The sequence below is a fragment of the Erpetoichthys calabaricus genome, chromosome 18 (genome assembly GCF_900747795.2).
Source record: "Erpetoichthys calabaricus chromosome 18, fErpCal1.3, whole genome shotgun sequence".
NCBI classification, from domain to species: domain Eukaryota; kingdom Metazoa; phylum Chordata; class Cladistia; order Polypteriformes; family Polypteridae; genus Erpetoichthys; species Erpetoichthys calabaricus.
The window spans coordinates 39719876-39735927 of record NC_041411.2 but is presented as its reverse complement, the minus strand read 5'-3'; the positions used below and the strand labels follow the sequence as shown (position 1 = coordinate 39735927).

At 42.5% G+C, this 16052-nt stretch overlaps 1 protein-coding gene across 2 annotated transcripts in view; it reads right to left on the bottom strand.

Moving 5' to 3' along the window:
• Positions 1-16052, bottom strand: part of LOC114668853 (plexin-A1-like) — a 727343-nt gene that overhangs the window by 558772 nt on the left and 152519 nt on the right. For both annotated transcript variants that reach the window (XM_051921286.1, XM_051921287.1), the window contains exon 3: positions 13282-13464. In XM_051921286.1, coding sequence (XP_051777246.1) covers positions 13282-13464 — 183 coding nt within the window. The remainder of the gene's footprint in view (positions 1-13281; positions 13465-16052) is intronic.

The window sequence follows — 16052 nt, the reverse complement described above, 5'->3', positions numbered from 1 at the left end:
TGGCCACAGTCTTCTGTAAAGTTGTAGTTCAACTCTTAGTGTTGGAAATGTGAAAAGCTGCAGCTTGGTTTGAGCAGTGAGCATTTAGAAGACTGCAACTCGACAACAACCTCAAACAATGGGAAAGATACAGCTGGGTGACAGTCTTGGGACTTTAGAAAGCCGGAGGTAGGCCTTATCCATAGCCATTTTTAAGGCTACAGCTGAACGACAGCATAAGAACATTGTTGAGATGCATCTCGGCATTACCCTTAGCCATTTAGCAAAGTGCAGTTCAGCTAAAGGACTTTAGAAAGCTGCAATTCAGTGACAGCCTCTGTCATTTTATAAAGCTGTAGCTCGGCACTGACAAACCAAGATCTTGGTAACAGCCTTAAAGGATAAGTTCGGTATGTTTCAAATTGAAGTTATTTTCTTCACAATCTTATATATAAATGTCTATGTGTGGAAGTGTGTGTGTGTCTGTCTGGTCTGGAAGTGAGAGGTGGAGTCGGGTTAAGTACTCCACCTCTGAGGATAGGCAAGCGAGGCCAGCACGGCGGCAAAACGAAACATCCGAAGAGAAAGTCACTCTCTTAGCCACTAATACGGAAGTGTGGTTAGCACATCGGCAAAACGAAACATCCGAAGAAAGGCAAAGTCGCTTGGCCGCTAATGCACAAGCGATGCGCGAGCACGTCAGCAAAACGAGACCAGGAGAGAGATACCCAGCGTAGTTCGTTTCAATTATTTTTCTGACAATTTCAATAGTGTCTAGGACCCCGGGCTTTTTACAGCACGGGCTTACACTACTAGTTATATTATAAATTATTTGTCATGTCATTTTGTAGCCTGGTTAATCCAGACCAGGATCGTGTTTGGTGATGGAGCCCATCCCAGCTAGCATAGGTTGCAAGGCAGGAACAAAACCTGGATAGAGCACCAGTGCATATCACAAAGTGAACACACGCACACACGGGTCACTCCTGCTCCTTCACAGTAACCCTTTAGAAATTTGTAAAGCTCTACCTCGACTACAACTTTGAGCATTTAGAAAACTGCATCTTGATTAGAGCCTTAAGCAGAGGGAATGCTGCAGCCCTGCTTTAGCTTTTGCCATTTGTAAAGCTGACGGCTCAACAATATCCTTATGGACTGGTAAAGCTGAAGCTCACCTATAGCCTTGGAACTTTAGAAAGCTGCTAGGTGTGACAGGAAATCACCATAACCAGAACGCTACAGGAGGGGTGCCACTGGCAAGCAGCAAGCGTTGGTAAAAGTCTCAGCCAAGCAGACACAGGGGGACGGTCAGTTTCAGCCTTTCCAGCCCATCACGTCTGCTGATTACCATTCCTCTGGAGCTCTTCCCAGGCTTGGCTTTCTAAACATTTCCTTATGCGACACAACTTCAAATCGAGCATGTGAAAGTGGCCGGAGACATTTTCCCCATCTGAAAGGGACGGGAAGCCTGACATTGTAGGCTTTAACATCAGGATTTTGGAGCTGGCTCACCCTTGATCTTTATGAATAAAAGATTGTCTTTATAAAATCTCAGATGTGACAAGAGCAATAACAATGAAAGACAATATCCACCCTCGAGGCTCAACAACCTATAAAGGAAGTCTAAAAGACAAATGCTCTTGTATAAAGCACAAGTAGGGGTCACAAATCCTGGACTGTGATTGTCACACCAACATGAAGTTACACCAGTCTGCTTATCAGTTGGCCTAAACCAATAATGACTTCAATGGAATTATCTGTCCTTTTTCTACATCGTCTCAATCCAAATTTTGGGTCACAGGGTAAAGGCTGTCCAGTAAATACAGGGTTTAAGGAGAGAACTGATCCCTAGACAGGGCGTCAGTCCATCATATCACCCTTCAACACACGCACAACCAATTTCGAATTAAAAGTTATCTCTAAATGAAGACAAACCAAAGAGTCGTGGAGAGATCTGGAAACTAAATGCTGACTGAGCTGGTATTTGTCCCCCTGATATTGAATGGAACTGAGAAATGTGACCAAAGTCCAGTGATGTGTTATTGTGAAAGCCGACAGACTCTGTGTGATTCAGCAGGCGGGAGTGCCTGTCTGTCTTTAAACAAGATGAGCATTAGGAAAACCTCTGGTGAAATGGCCTAGCAACTCTCTAATATGAAACGAGTCAGTGGGTCAACAAACGCAGATGTTGGGGCTTTTTTGAGATTCCTCCAGCACTTGACGCTTTTGCCCCTTGAGCCATGAGGAATGGTGCACTCTGGATGGACTGCACTGGGTGACTCGGTTCATTGTTATCTGGATGCCTGAAGAAGGGACCAGAGTTGCAGTGAAAGCTTGCATATTGTAATCTTTCTAGTTAGCCAATAAAAGGGGTCATTTTGCTTAACTTTTGGATATCAGAAAACCTTCACCACCCCATATTGGTGGCCAATTTAAGTTGTGAATCATCAAGGAATTAATGTGCAGATCAACAATGGGATCATCACAGCAAAGAGAAATGGAAAGGACGGTGTAACACTTTGGGAATCTTTCTGGTCCTCTTTTTGCAACATTACAACTCATGCCAATAAAAACAATGAAGCTGAGGCAAGAAGTGAGAAGAGAAGAAGCCTCCCACAGATCAACTACGAAAGACATCTCAAGATAGGAGGCACCAAAAAAAGTAACCTAAACTTAAGTCTTGAACTTTTATACACCAACTAGCTGTGTAAGCCATGGATTCTAGCACTTCAAATCAATCAATCGCATTGGTTATGTATTATTGGCTAAACGAGATTTTCTTACTTTGGCGGTTTTGTTTTGCCGACGTGCTCTTCTGTGTTGTCTATCAGTGGCTAAGCGAGTTTCCCTCGCCTCTGTGGTTTCGTTTTGCCGATGTGCTTGCCTCCCTTGTATATTAGCGGCTAAGCGAGTTTCTCTCTCCTTGGAGGTTTCATTTTGCCGATGTGCTCTCCCCGCTTGTGTATTAGCGGCTAAACGAGTTTCTGTTTTGTCGGCAGTTTCACTTTGAGTCGATTTCTTTGAGCTTCATGCTGTACCCACACACTTGCACTTCCCAGTCGGACAGACAGACAGACACACTTCCACGCGTAGACATTTATATATAAGACAGTTCCATATCCTGGTCTGCTCCCATTTTCTGGATGTTGCCAGGATAGGTTCCACCACCATCCTCCATGAGGTGGATTAAGCATGCTCAGTAACAGAAATTTAAAGAGGGTGGTACCTCATAGTCCTAGTGCCCTGGGTCCAAATCCCTGCCTATATGTGTAGAGTATGCATATTCTCCGTGTGAATGTGCAGGCCTTTTCAGGTTATTCTCTAAATATATGCATTCTTCATGGATTGTAGATTCAAAAATGTACCCAATATGAGCATGGGTGTGGGCTGTGATGGATGGGTGACCCATCAATTGCTGATTCCGAGTTTATATTTGATCCTCCTGGTACAGGCTGTGCTCCCCACACAGTTTTATAGTGGACTAAAGTAGGCTTAGAAATGGATGTATTAATAAAGGCCATGTATTATTTCCTCAACTGAATGAGGGAGCATACAATGAGAGAAAAGCAGCACAGCATGGAATCTGTAAAGGAGATCACATGAGCTCTACTTCTGAAATGAGAGCAAGAATGTTGATCCAGTAAGGTAGACATGGAGTTTGAACCTGTAATCTAATGCTTTTGAGTTTAACTCATTACTCACAGACTTCCTATTGATGCTGAGGAGGATAAGCTAGTACAGGATGTTAGAACCCGCCGGACAGAGCTTAAACAGCCTGGCTGATAACAGAGTCACTGACTTTGTGTTTCCCACCCCAATCTAATGACTTATTGGATGTGAAATTTGTGTCTACATTCATGAGGTCATCAGCCTGATAAACCCTCATCTCAGTAGGGATTGTCCCGTGCAGGCGCTCAGAGGACACTTTATGGGCTCTGGTGAGGATGGTATTTCTCTGCCACTCCAGGGGTTGGCGCTGTGTGATAATGTCTTCTCTTTTCCTCCCTCTTCAGACCAGAAGATTGACAGCTCTTCCTCCACCAACATCACTTCCAGTGCCCGTCCACCTGTATCCGCCTCTTCCTGCTGGAAACCATCATAACCGGAAGTTCTGCCATTTTCGAGTCAGTTCAATATCAGAGTCCCGTCTGAACAGAATTTACTTTAACGCTTTTGAATTGCGTTTTTGTTTATTTTTGAAATTCAGTTACATGGGGTTTACCCATAGGTGCCCCAAACTTTCTTTTTGTGTCCGCTTGTTCCTCAATATGGCTACCAAAACACAAAATAATGTGAAATTTCCCCACACTCACACACACATACACACACTTGGGCCAATTTATCATCGCCATTTCACCTAACATGCATGTCTTTGGACAGTGGGAGGGAACCATAACACCTGGAAGAAACCCACACAGAGAACACAGGGAAAACATGCACACTCCACAAAGGGAGGACCCAGGAAACCAAACCCAACCAAACTTAGATCTTCTTACCACAGCTCCACCATGCTGCAAATGCTTGTTTCTTTATTTATTTGTATTGCTATGAGAAAATGTCATTGCACTGTGAACACATGACAACAAACTTGACTTGAATGATCCGCATATTGCACTTGATGCTACTAGAATAGTCTTTGGTTTCCTGCGACTCTTCAATGGAAAGAAATACACTAAAACATTTCTCCATATTTAAAAAAAATAATATAAGAAAAAAAAAAACTGATAACTTTCAGAAAATTTTGTTTTCGGCTCCAAATCACATAAATGAAAATGAGGGCCAAGTGGTAACCAGCCAATATGCAGAGAAGACCAGTGGAAGTTTGGGAACCATTTTATCCTATACCAGTAACGGCGGACTGCACAATAATGTGCAGTGAATCCACTTCACTTATAGTTTTCATCCTCTTTCTCTGTATGTTTAGCATTCGTTTGCTCAGAGGTTGATGCGCTTGCTTCTTTGTGAGCAGCTCTTGTTTTCTCCACTCTAGTGGCCGCTTCTTCTCTTCTTCCATCGGCATCTTTTTGCGTTAAAACTGATTACCGTATATACTCCTGGATAAGTCGGGACTTGCTCTTACAGTACAATTTCTGGTATTTTATAATGTCGGTCATATAAGTCAAATGCGGAAAACTCACACTATTGGTCCAAGATATTACGATATGCTAATGCACACCTCAGAGAATAACCACGAAGCACACAGCCTTTTAAATCTATGTGGGTGCGGCAATGCGTTGTATCACCGTGTGCTCCTAACTTCTCTCTCTCTATTGTGCCTATGTGACAACACGGTAATACCAAACTATTCCGAAGTGACGTTTGCACTCTTGTGTGTTTTTTGTATCTTACACCCTCATACACCTTATCTACGATTCGATCAGAAGAAAATATGAAGCTGGTTTTAAATTAGCGAAAGAAATTGATAACTGCACTGCTGCAACAAAATTCGATGGGTCTGAGAAACTGATGCGTGATTGGAGAAAGCAAGAAGTTATATAAAAAAAAATGTCAAGTGTCTCATTTTTGAACGGGTGTATAAATCGGGGTCTGATTTTATGATCGATTTTTCCCCACTTATATGTGAGTATATACAGTAAGTCAGTGTTTGTGTTGCAATTACTTAGTACGTTTTTGTTTAATTTTTCACTTAAGCCGGCACTTAAGTCTTCAATCTGCCTCAAGAATGATTTAAGATATGAAGAGTTAGGGGAAGTGACGGCGAAGGTGGTAAGGATGAGAATGGCACCCGTATGCATCTGTGGCACCAAATGTGATTCTACAATAAAATAAAATAAACATAAAAAGAGTAATAAAAAATCATCACCCCGAAAGCGGATAGTAGACGTCACGTACGAGGGTATTCCCAAAATTAAGGTCTCCAAAGCGGTGGGGACGTAGAGAAACTGTTCGTACGGCTGTTGGCCACACTGTTGTGATTGGTGCTTCCTCCACTCCCAAACAAGCATGTGCGGCTTCACTGGGATGCTCAGTCTTGGCTTGGCAGCCCTTGAAAATGGAGCTCCCGTTGAACGCTACCGCCAAGTGCAAAGTTCACGCAGGAGACCATCAATTTCCGACGAGACAGTCGCGAAGGTTGAGGAAAACATGCGTAAAGATCGGCGGTTGGTACTTCATCACCCACCCACCCTATAGTCCGGACTTGGCACCTAGTGACTACCACCTGTTCCCTAAGGTGAAAGAACATTTGTCCGGAAGGCGATTCTGCTCCGACGAAAAGGTGAAAGATGAGGTTCAACACTTCCTGAAGGACATGGTGGCGAGCTGGTATGACATGGGCATTCTAAAACTACCACAGCGTCTACAAAAATGCATCGACCGAAATGGCGATTATGTAGAAAAAAAAATAAGTCTTTATAGAAAATAAACAGTTGTTTGTATTTCTAAAAAAATAGGAGACCTTACTTTTGGGATTGCCCTTGTAGTATATGTGTACCAAATTTCACACTTGGGTCAGAAAGATATTTAGAAAAGCTGTGACCTTTAAACTTTCTGTTTTTCTTCGCGTACCATAATAAGCTTTAATGCTAACGTTTCCATTCCATTTTCTCTTGACTTTGCTCAATCATTTCACTTGATATAACTGAGGTTGGGGGGTTTTAAGAGTAAAACGACTGCGGTGCATGGCCGGAAAACTCCTCAAATGTGTGCGTGTCCTTTATCCGATGACAAAATTCGAGGAACTCACAACAGGGACGCGAACTCAATAGATCAGAACAGCTCTCCATAGCCCGAAGGTAGAAAGGCTGAGATATATGTCTAGTACCAGCCCCGACTATTATTACCATTTATTGATTTATTTAGGTTTTAATCATCTCCTGAATGTCACTGTTAACCTTCCTTTGTTATTTTCAAATTCTTTATGTTTTTTTTTTTTAATCCCCCCTTGCTTGCTTCTCAAACTTTGTTTCTCCAGTCAGAATTAAGGCCACAGGCTCCCTGATAGAGTAAAACCTGTTGACGGACTATTGAATGATTTAGTCAGCCTGACATTTGCATGTTCAGCAAAGGCTTAACAGATTACACTGAGTTTTGGTGCGGACAGTTTCCTATTAGGAATACTTCTGCCAATGACACAGGGTTAGATAGGGTGTTATTTACCTAAGCGCAAGAGTCTTTTCAGTCTAAAAACAAACCATCGATCAACCATAAATAAAGTCATATCCACATATCAGATTCATACGGCATGTAACGATCAATAAGGGAAGACAGGTGGGAAAACACACTTGTCCTTTGGATCCTTGCCCTTTACAGTTGATGGCAGCAGTACTATACTAGGAAGAGAAGCTCCCTCTGAAAACGAAAATCAGTAGATGATGGCTTGATATGGTGTTGAAGGGGAGGGAGCAGAGGGGGGAGAGACGGCAACGGAGAGGTAGAGATTGCATATTAAAATTACCTCTCGGCAGCATTTTCCTCTAAAACTATCGAATATCAAATGAGACAGCATTCTTGGCTTCCTGCTGTCGACCCCAAATCACTCCTGTCCGGATACAGGCGCTCAGGATGACTTTCTGCTGGTGATTGCCCTCCAGATGAAAAGAAATGCTTACAGCGCGGTCAACCATAAGGTGCAGGGGCCCAACTTTGGGGTATAACAAACGTCCAGACTAAGTGTCTCATTTGTCCGTCAAACCATTTGCAGAGTTGCACTAATTCTAAAGGGTGCCATTTATTGCCTGACAGCAGCCATGCATTTGAATTAAAAAACATGTGCCCGTGTTTTAGTTTCTAATGCTGATGAGGATGAATTTGATGATTTGTGGCAGGCCTTTACATTTGGAGGATCCAAAAAAGCATGTTAAAAATAAGCACTTACTCCAGTATAAAGTGTACGAAAAGCAAACTGACAGTAACAACTGGCTCTGGTCATATGGAAAGTGAGCCTTGAGATGTGCTCTTAGCGCCTTGCCCCATATGCAAATCCCTCTCTGGCTGCCTGCTACCTTGTAAATTTGCACTCTATTTATTTATTCTGGATACATTTCAGGAAGTGGAAGAAATGAAAAGGCTAGTGGTTACAACAGCATGCCCATTGCTCATCACGGTCTCCAACTCTGTCTTCATATATCCATATCGTGTGTCGTCTGCAATGCAGCTAACTGGAATGTCACGCGACAGTGGATTTCTAAAGCCCCGCTTCTTAACTGCCCACCAAGCAACGATCAAGTAGCCTCAGGAATTCACGGCTACTGCTGAGCGCAGACGAGCCACACTGCAGAATGTCTTTAATGTGCTCGACAAAGTCCTCAAGTGGAGGTCAGGCAGACTGTTGACCCTTAAAAGGACAATTTCAAAACTGAATGGCGCACACACAATATGGGTATTCAATTTAGCATAACCAAGTTTTGCATGTGTTTGTATTTTTAAGTTGTAACACACATTTCTTCATTACCCATTACAGGCAACTGTTTATTTAAATAATTCATCTGGCTTTTCCAATGTGTGGCACACCGGTTGGCACTACTGCTTCACAATTTAAGGGACCTACCCAGTCGGCAACCAATTTGATTTTTTTGAGCACCCCTAAGATTCAGTCTACACTTCAAAAATATTCATTTTAGTTGAAGTCACAAGTGGGTGCACATGTGAGCGTGACATGTGATAGACTGGCAACCCATTCATGTCTGATAAAGGACCCCACTCTCTACCACCCGGTTTTATAAAAAATGGTTTCTAAAAATTAATTGGTAAGAAAATGTATGCAATTTTAACCCTTTAAACTCTGCACTTCAACAAATGTATCAAGCGAAAACGTTCTAATACTGAAACTTGACGACTGCAGTGGTTGGTCTTGTCAGATTACATGAGTAGGAGTCACAGAGGATGCCAAGTTAGACGACTCTCCAGCAATACAATCCAATCTAACTTATACAATACAATTTATTTTTGTGTAGCCCAAAATCACACAAACAGTGCCGCACTGGGTTTTAACAGGCCCTACCTTCTGACAGCCCACCAGCCTTGACTCTCTAAGAAGACCAGGAAAAACTCCCAAAAAACACCCTTGTAGGGAAAAAAAAATGAAAGAAACCTCAGGAAAGAAGAACCCTTATGTTTTGTATGGTGCTCTTCACTGAGTGCAGGCACAGAGTTCTGTGAAAATACAACTACAGATGATGTGAACTACTAAATACAGAACTGGTACACATTTAAAAGCAGATTTGTTAAAACACACAAAGAACAAGGTACAAACTGATTAAACATAAATCAAAAACAACAATATCTGTCCATTAATTAATTGATGAACTATGGCCTGTTGACATCTGTAAAAGAGGAAGCCAAAAATAAAAGTCACAGTCCTGGAGACCTCGGGAACTGGCCGCCTACCACCACCCGGGTTTTCGATAGTCGAGTCTGTGCCCGCCGTCCAATCTGAATTTTTCCATCCGATGATTCCAACGCTCCTTTATCCAAGACGATTTTTACATATGCGGGAGAATACCATTTCATACTTCCGAAGTATTGCCAACTCGCCCATTTTTCTGACAGCCAATACTGTTCTGCCTGTGACAGAGTTGGTGCTGTACACATGATTTCCAGGCACAGCGAGTCCAGCCGCTATATCACCATTTTCTTTACTTTACACAACACAAGCACTGGTTTGTAATCACAGACCTTGGAACCTACTTTAGCTGCTGGTTTTCATTCCATCCGATTTCTACTTCTTAGCAGAACATGCCGTTTAACTAGATGGATGGCCTGAATATCCTGTCTGCAATGTCATAAAAGACTAATGGGCCAGGTCTTGTTTTCAGACCACCATAGATTTTCAAACACAGACGCTCTATAATTTTTTTCATTTTCACTGTAGTTCACTGTCCTAAGACACAGGGAGTTTAATTGCACCATAATTTTTCCTAATGAGCCTAATTAGCTAATAAGGCAGCCAATAGCAGGGCAGCAAACACCATTGCCACAGAGCTGATCTCCAAATGAAAATACTAAATTAGGAGTAATGACAAAGGCAGCAGAAAAACTGCCAGGAGGGAAAGGAGGCAGAAATGATTATCCTAAATATCTTTAGCCACCGATGCTTTCTCTGACCCATGTACATTTTTTAGTGTTACAAGGACAATGGCGTATCCCCACTGCATCTTGCATTGAAGTGTGCACTTATTACACTTAGTCATGTCAGGTCAGCTTAGTGAAACCAAATCAAAGGCCATGTCATATTACATGACTTTTCCAGCAATTACTATTTACATAATCTTAGTGAGTCGGGGTTAGTTCATCCCGTAATTGCCAGTTATGTAGTCCATCATACCCAGTGACTCAATTCCAACTAGATACTAACTCACCCCCGGCTAAAGGCCATGTCATTTTACATGACTTTTTTCAAAAATTATTATTTACATAATTTTAGCAAGTCAGGGTTAGATGATCCCATGATTTCCAATCATGTAGTCTATCACACCATGTGACTCAATTCAAATAGTCTGTAACTCACACCGACTAAAGGCCATGTCATTTTACACGACTTTTTCAGAAATTCTTTACATAATCTTAACAAGTCAGGGTTAGTTGATCCCGGAATTTTCAGTCATGTAGTTTATCATACCATGCGACTCAATCCAACTAGTCTGGAACTCGTCCCGACTAAAGGCCATGTAATATTACACGACGTCCCAGCAATTATCATTTAAATTATTTTAGTGAGTCGGGTTAGTTGATCCTGTGATTATCCAGTCATGTAATCTACCATACCCAGCGACTCAATCCAACTAGTCTGTAACTCACCCCAACTAAACAGCATGTCATTTTACATGACTTTCTCAGAAATTATTTTTTACGTAATCCATTGGGATTAATAAAGTATCTATCTATCTATCTATCTATCTATCTATCTATCTATCTATCTATCTATCTATCTATCTATCTATCTATCTATCTTAGTGAGTCGAGGTTAGTTGATCCCGTAATTTCAGTCTTGTAGTCTATCATATCCAGCGACTCAATCCAATTAGTCTGTAACTCGCCCCAGCTAAAGGCCATGTCATTGTACACGACTTTTTCAGAAATTCTTATTGTTGTGATGTGAGATTTTGTATATAACTTGATAAATATTTTGTATGTCTTTATTTGTAATTTAGGCAAAGCAATGTAATTTAGTGCTACTTTGATGAGAGTCATTCATGTTTGCCTCCACTTTACGACTGAGTCTCTTTGAATTTTACGACAAAGTTGGGGGAAAGGGGTGCTTGACATGAGTGTTTCTCTGCTAGAGTCTTTCAACCGCCCTGCAAGGAAGCCAGGTTGCCTAACTGGCAAACTTTAACTCAACAAATGGTTTTGGGGGATGGCAGGTATTAAGATGTTCTATTTCCCCATTGGTCTGAGGTATGCTTGTTTGGAACTGGCTTGTCTCAGAGGCCTTTAAGTACTATGATGTCCTATTGGCTGTAGGGGTTGGACAGAGAATCTATAAATCTGCTTGTTCAACCACATTCTGTCTCTCTTACTAACATCTGAAAGAAGCATCTCTTACTAACCTCTGATGATGAAGACAACACAATGAAGAGCACAGCTCGGCAGCCATATTGAGACAGGCATACGGCCTGTTCTGAAAAAAGCTGAGCACCAATGATGCCTTAACTAGAGACATTTTAAATAACTACAAGTCTGCATGCCGCCTGAACTACACATCACCATTTAATCAGGTTGTATGGTTGCCAATATTCAAATGTACTTTGCATATTGTTATTATTTATGAATATTATCAATTATACATTATTTTATGTGTAACTTAACTCCTGCTTGTCTTTTTACTACACCTAATTGCCTATAGATATAGAAGGGAAGGTGGGGATACGTTATATACTATAATACCTTATAAACAGTGGTAAGTCTGTGAGAATAGGCATTCTGACAAAGGCTACATATTAATAATACAAAAGGGGAAAGTAGAGCAATATATTACTCTACCAAGACAAAACAATTATTTACATAATTTTAGTTAGTCAGGGTTAGTTGATCCCATGATTGCCAATCATGTAGTCTATCACAACTAGCGACTCCTTCCAAACAGACACTAACTCACACTGACTAAAGACCATGTCATTGTACACAAGTTTTTCAGAAATTATTATTTACATAATCTTAGTGAGTCGGGGTTACTTAATCCTGTAAATTTCAGTCTCATAGTCTATCAAATCTAGTGACTCAATCCAACTAGTCTGTAACTCACCCCAACTAAAGACCATGTCATATTACATGATTTTCAAGCAATTAATATTTTTATGATCTTAGCGAGTCCTGTAGTCTGACATACCCAGCAAATCAATCCAACTGGTCAATAACTTATCCAACCTAAAGGCCATGTTATTTTACATGACTTTTTCAGAATTTATTATTTGCATAGCCTTAGCGAGTCAGGGTTAGTTGACATGATGATCTACAGTCGTGCAGTCTAACATACCCAGCTTAGGACACACATTGAGAACCATCTCACCACACAAAAGTATCAGCAAGGAAGATGCCTGATGTATCACCGAATGGCTACAATAAAAGCTATTTATTTTAGAGCTGCAGCCGCTGACCGGTACACATCATATTTGGTGGTTATCTAGTGCAATGGGGAGACCTTGATGGGAGCAGCGGCCACACCCAGAGGGCTATGAAAGCCAGTGATGTTACAGAGCTGATCCTTGAATTAAAAGGCCAAATTAAGAGTACAAAACTAAAAATGTACCCAGCCTGGAAAGGAGCGGAAACCAGACAGAGGTGCTTAAACTACTCAGCACTCAGGGGTCATGTAACAGGGTAGAGCTTCTTTGCACAAAGGGATTTACTACCTGGACACTTCACGCTGACATTTTTTTTTTAACTTAGACGAGACCTGCGGAGGAGGACTTGGCGTCTTTTATTTCCTCCTCTTCCCTTTGCTCATGGGGTGGCTGAATCGTATAATCGGGATTACACTAGTCAAGTCTTTGTGGGTCACATTTCACATTCCTTCTTCTCTTAGTGTAACTGTCTAATTTTTAATTTAGTTAAGAAAGAAACCAAACTGAGACAGAGAGACTGGCTCATCGACAAGCAAGGCCCATGTGTCGAAGGGTTAACACAAGTTGACATCCAAATATCTCCGGCTGGATGTGCACAGCAAGAAGAGAAATCGACGAGCACCCCACTGTCAACACAAGAATGGCTTCCATTATCCTTGTTTGTCCCACAACAAACCACACTGAACAAGCCATTTCCCCAAAAAATGGCTACAAAAGGCGAGCAACAACAAAAGTGTAAGCACAACAGCACACGGCGGCCAATCAAGCACCGGCTCACCTTTTTCATTTTGCCATTCCGTGTCCCAGCAAAGGCAACGGTGTTCCCTCGGTATTCATAGGCAGCCACAGAAGTCATTCCATCATCTTTGTCGAGAAACAAGGGGATTCCTTCAATGGTGTTGATCCCGCCCAGTGGCTGATTAAAATCTTGCCCACAGAAATTGTCGTCAATCTGAAGAGGCTGCAAAAGAAAAACAAATAAATAAATAAAATAAAATCCAGGCAAAAGTCATCTCTACAAGTTTACACTTCATTAACACCATTTATCAATCCCACACCTGCTTACAAAACAAGCAAATCGACGTGGAGACGGAGTCGAGGGGCTGAGCTGAGTGGACGGCACCACACGAGGGGGCGGAGCCATCAGACCCTCAGGGGGCCAGGATAACATCTAAGAAACAGCAAGGTGTGAGCGAGGAATCACAGACGACCAGTGTGTTTGTATGAAAGAGACTGTCAGGACTTGGGTGCGAGTGTGTGAGTGAGTGTTACAAACCAACAGTACAGACAGAGTGTGTGGGACGAGGAGACACCAACAGTGCAGACCAAGTGTGTTCATGCGTGTGTGAACAGTACAGTACAGGGTGTGTGTGTATAAGACACTGTCAGGACTTGAGGGTGAGTGTGTGAGTGAGTGTTACAAACCGAGTGTGTGGGACGAGGAGACTCCAACAGTGCAGACCAAGTGTGTTCATGCGTGTGTGAACAGTACAGTACAGGGTGTGTGTGTGTGTGTGTATAAGATACTGTCAGGACTTGAGGGTGAGTGTGCAAGTGTGTGTTACAGACCAACAGTACAGACCGAGTGTGTGGGACGAGGAGACACCAACAGTGCAGACCAAGTGTATTCATGCGTGTGTGAACAGTACAGTACAGGGTGTGTGTGTATAAGATACTGTCAGGACTTGAGGGTGAGTGTGCGAGTGAGTGTTACAAACTGAGTGTGTGGAACGAGGAGACTCCAACAGTGCAGACCAAGTGTGTTCATGTGTGTGTGAATGTGAAACCCTGAACAGTACAGGCTCTCTCTGTGTATGTGTGTGTGTGTGTGTGACACCAATGGAGTAGGGAGGGGAGAGGGGTGTGAGTGTAATCTGAACAGTACAGGATGTGTGTGTGTGTGTGTGTGTGTGTGTGTGTGCGTGTGTGTGTGTGTGTGTAAGTAAAACACCGTCAGGACTTGAGGGTGACTATGCAAGTGAGTGTTACAAAGCAACAGTACAGACCGAGTGTGTGGGACAAGGAGACACCAACAGTATAATAGTAAGTTAATAAAGAAAGACACAAATACGGCAATTACCAAACTTCCACCATTTTATGCATATAAACAAGTTCCGGCTGTAACGTGCACCTTAATACCAGGGTGCAGGCACATAACACATTCAATGCAATTATTTGAAACATTAAATAGAACTTATATTTAGTATTAAATTTTTACATATACATAACACCAACAGTGCAGACCACGTGTGCTCATGTGTTTGTGTGAATGTGAAACCCTGAACAGTACAGGCTGTGTGTGTGTGAGTGTGTTTAACACTAACAGGGAAGGGGGGGGGGTGTGGGGGGGGGGGGGGAGAGAGAGTAAAAAAGTGTGTGTGTGGGTTGTGACCTGGGCAGTACAGGCTAAGTAAGTGAGTGATCATGGGTTTGTGTGTGTGTGTGTGTGTGTGTGTGCATGCGCATGAGACCTATGAGAGAGAGAGAGGGTGTGTGTGTGTGTGTATAACCTGGACAGATCAAGGTGTGTGTGTAACGTGAATAGTGAGCAAGTGTGTGGCACCAACAGAAGTTGAGAAGGAGGGAGTGTGAGTGTGTGTATGTGTCTGTGTGTGTGTAAGTAACCTGGGCAGTCCAGGCTAAGTGAATGAGCAAGTGACTGAGAGTGTGTGTGTCACCAATAGGGGGGAAAGAGAGAGAGTGTGTGTGTGTGTGTGTGTGTGTGTGTGTGTGTGTGTGCGTGCGTGCGTGCGTGTGTGTGTGTGTGTAAACCTGGACAGTACAAGCCGAGTGTGAGTGATATCAAAAGAGCAGTAGGTGTGTGTATTGTGAATAGTGCAGGGTGATTGAGTGTGTGGCACCAACAGGACAGAGGTGGAGTGTGTGAGTACATCACCCTTCCAGCGATACAAATACTGTGTCTGTGTGTGTGTGTGAAAGGAGAGTGAGTGCCCCCTTATAGGGGTTTGCTAAGGGAGGCAGGCACTACGTATAAAATAAACCGACTTGAATGAAAAGTAAGAGCTATTTAGGTGGTCCTAACAGAGTGCCCGTTGTAACAGAAGCAGGTGCCCGGCAGCATCAATCAAGGTGCAGAGAGATGCTACACAAGGCCAAAACATACCACAATAGAGTCCATTTATTAAAAATAAAATACACAAGAGACAGAAATAGAAGAGTGAAAGAGAAAGAGAAATTAAAAAGTTCAAATAAACAGGAAAAAAAAACTCCATGGCGGCTGCCACATTGAGCCTAAACGCCACTTTTTCTCCACACCTTCTGTCTCCCGGGCTCCTTCCTCCTGCCAGAGACCCTCCAGGCCAACCTCTGTGTAGTCTCAGACAACTTTATGGGGTCTCATGTAAGTGGGACTTTAGTGAGGGGGCGGGGGGGGGGGGGTGTGTGTTTACATTTGTTATTCAACCAAACAAAAAGTGCAGCACTCCCTGAATAAGTAGGAGCTGATGATGAGAGCCACGTCTGTACTGCTTTTTTACACAACAGGACGTGGCAAACGCCTCTTCGGTACCAAATTTAAAATTAAAAAAC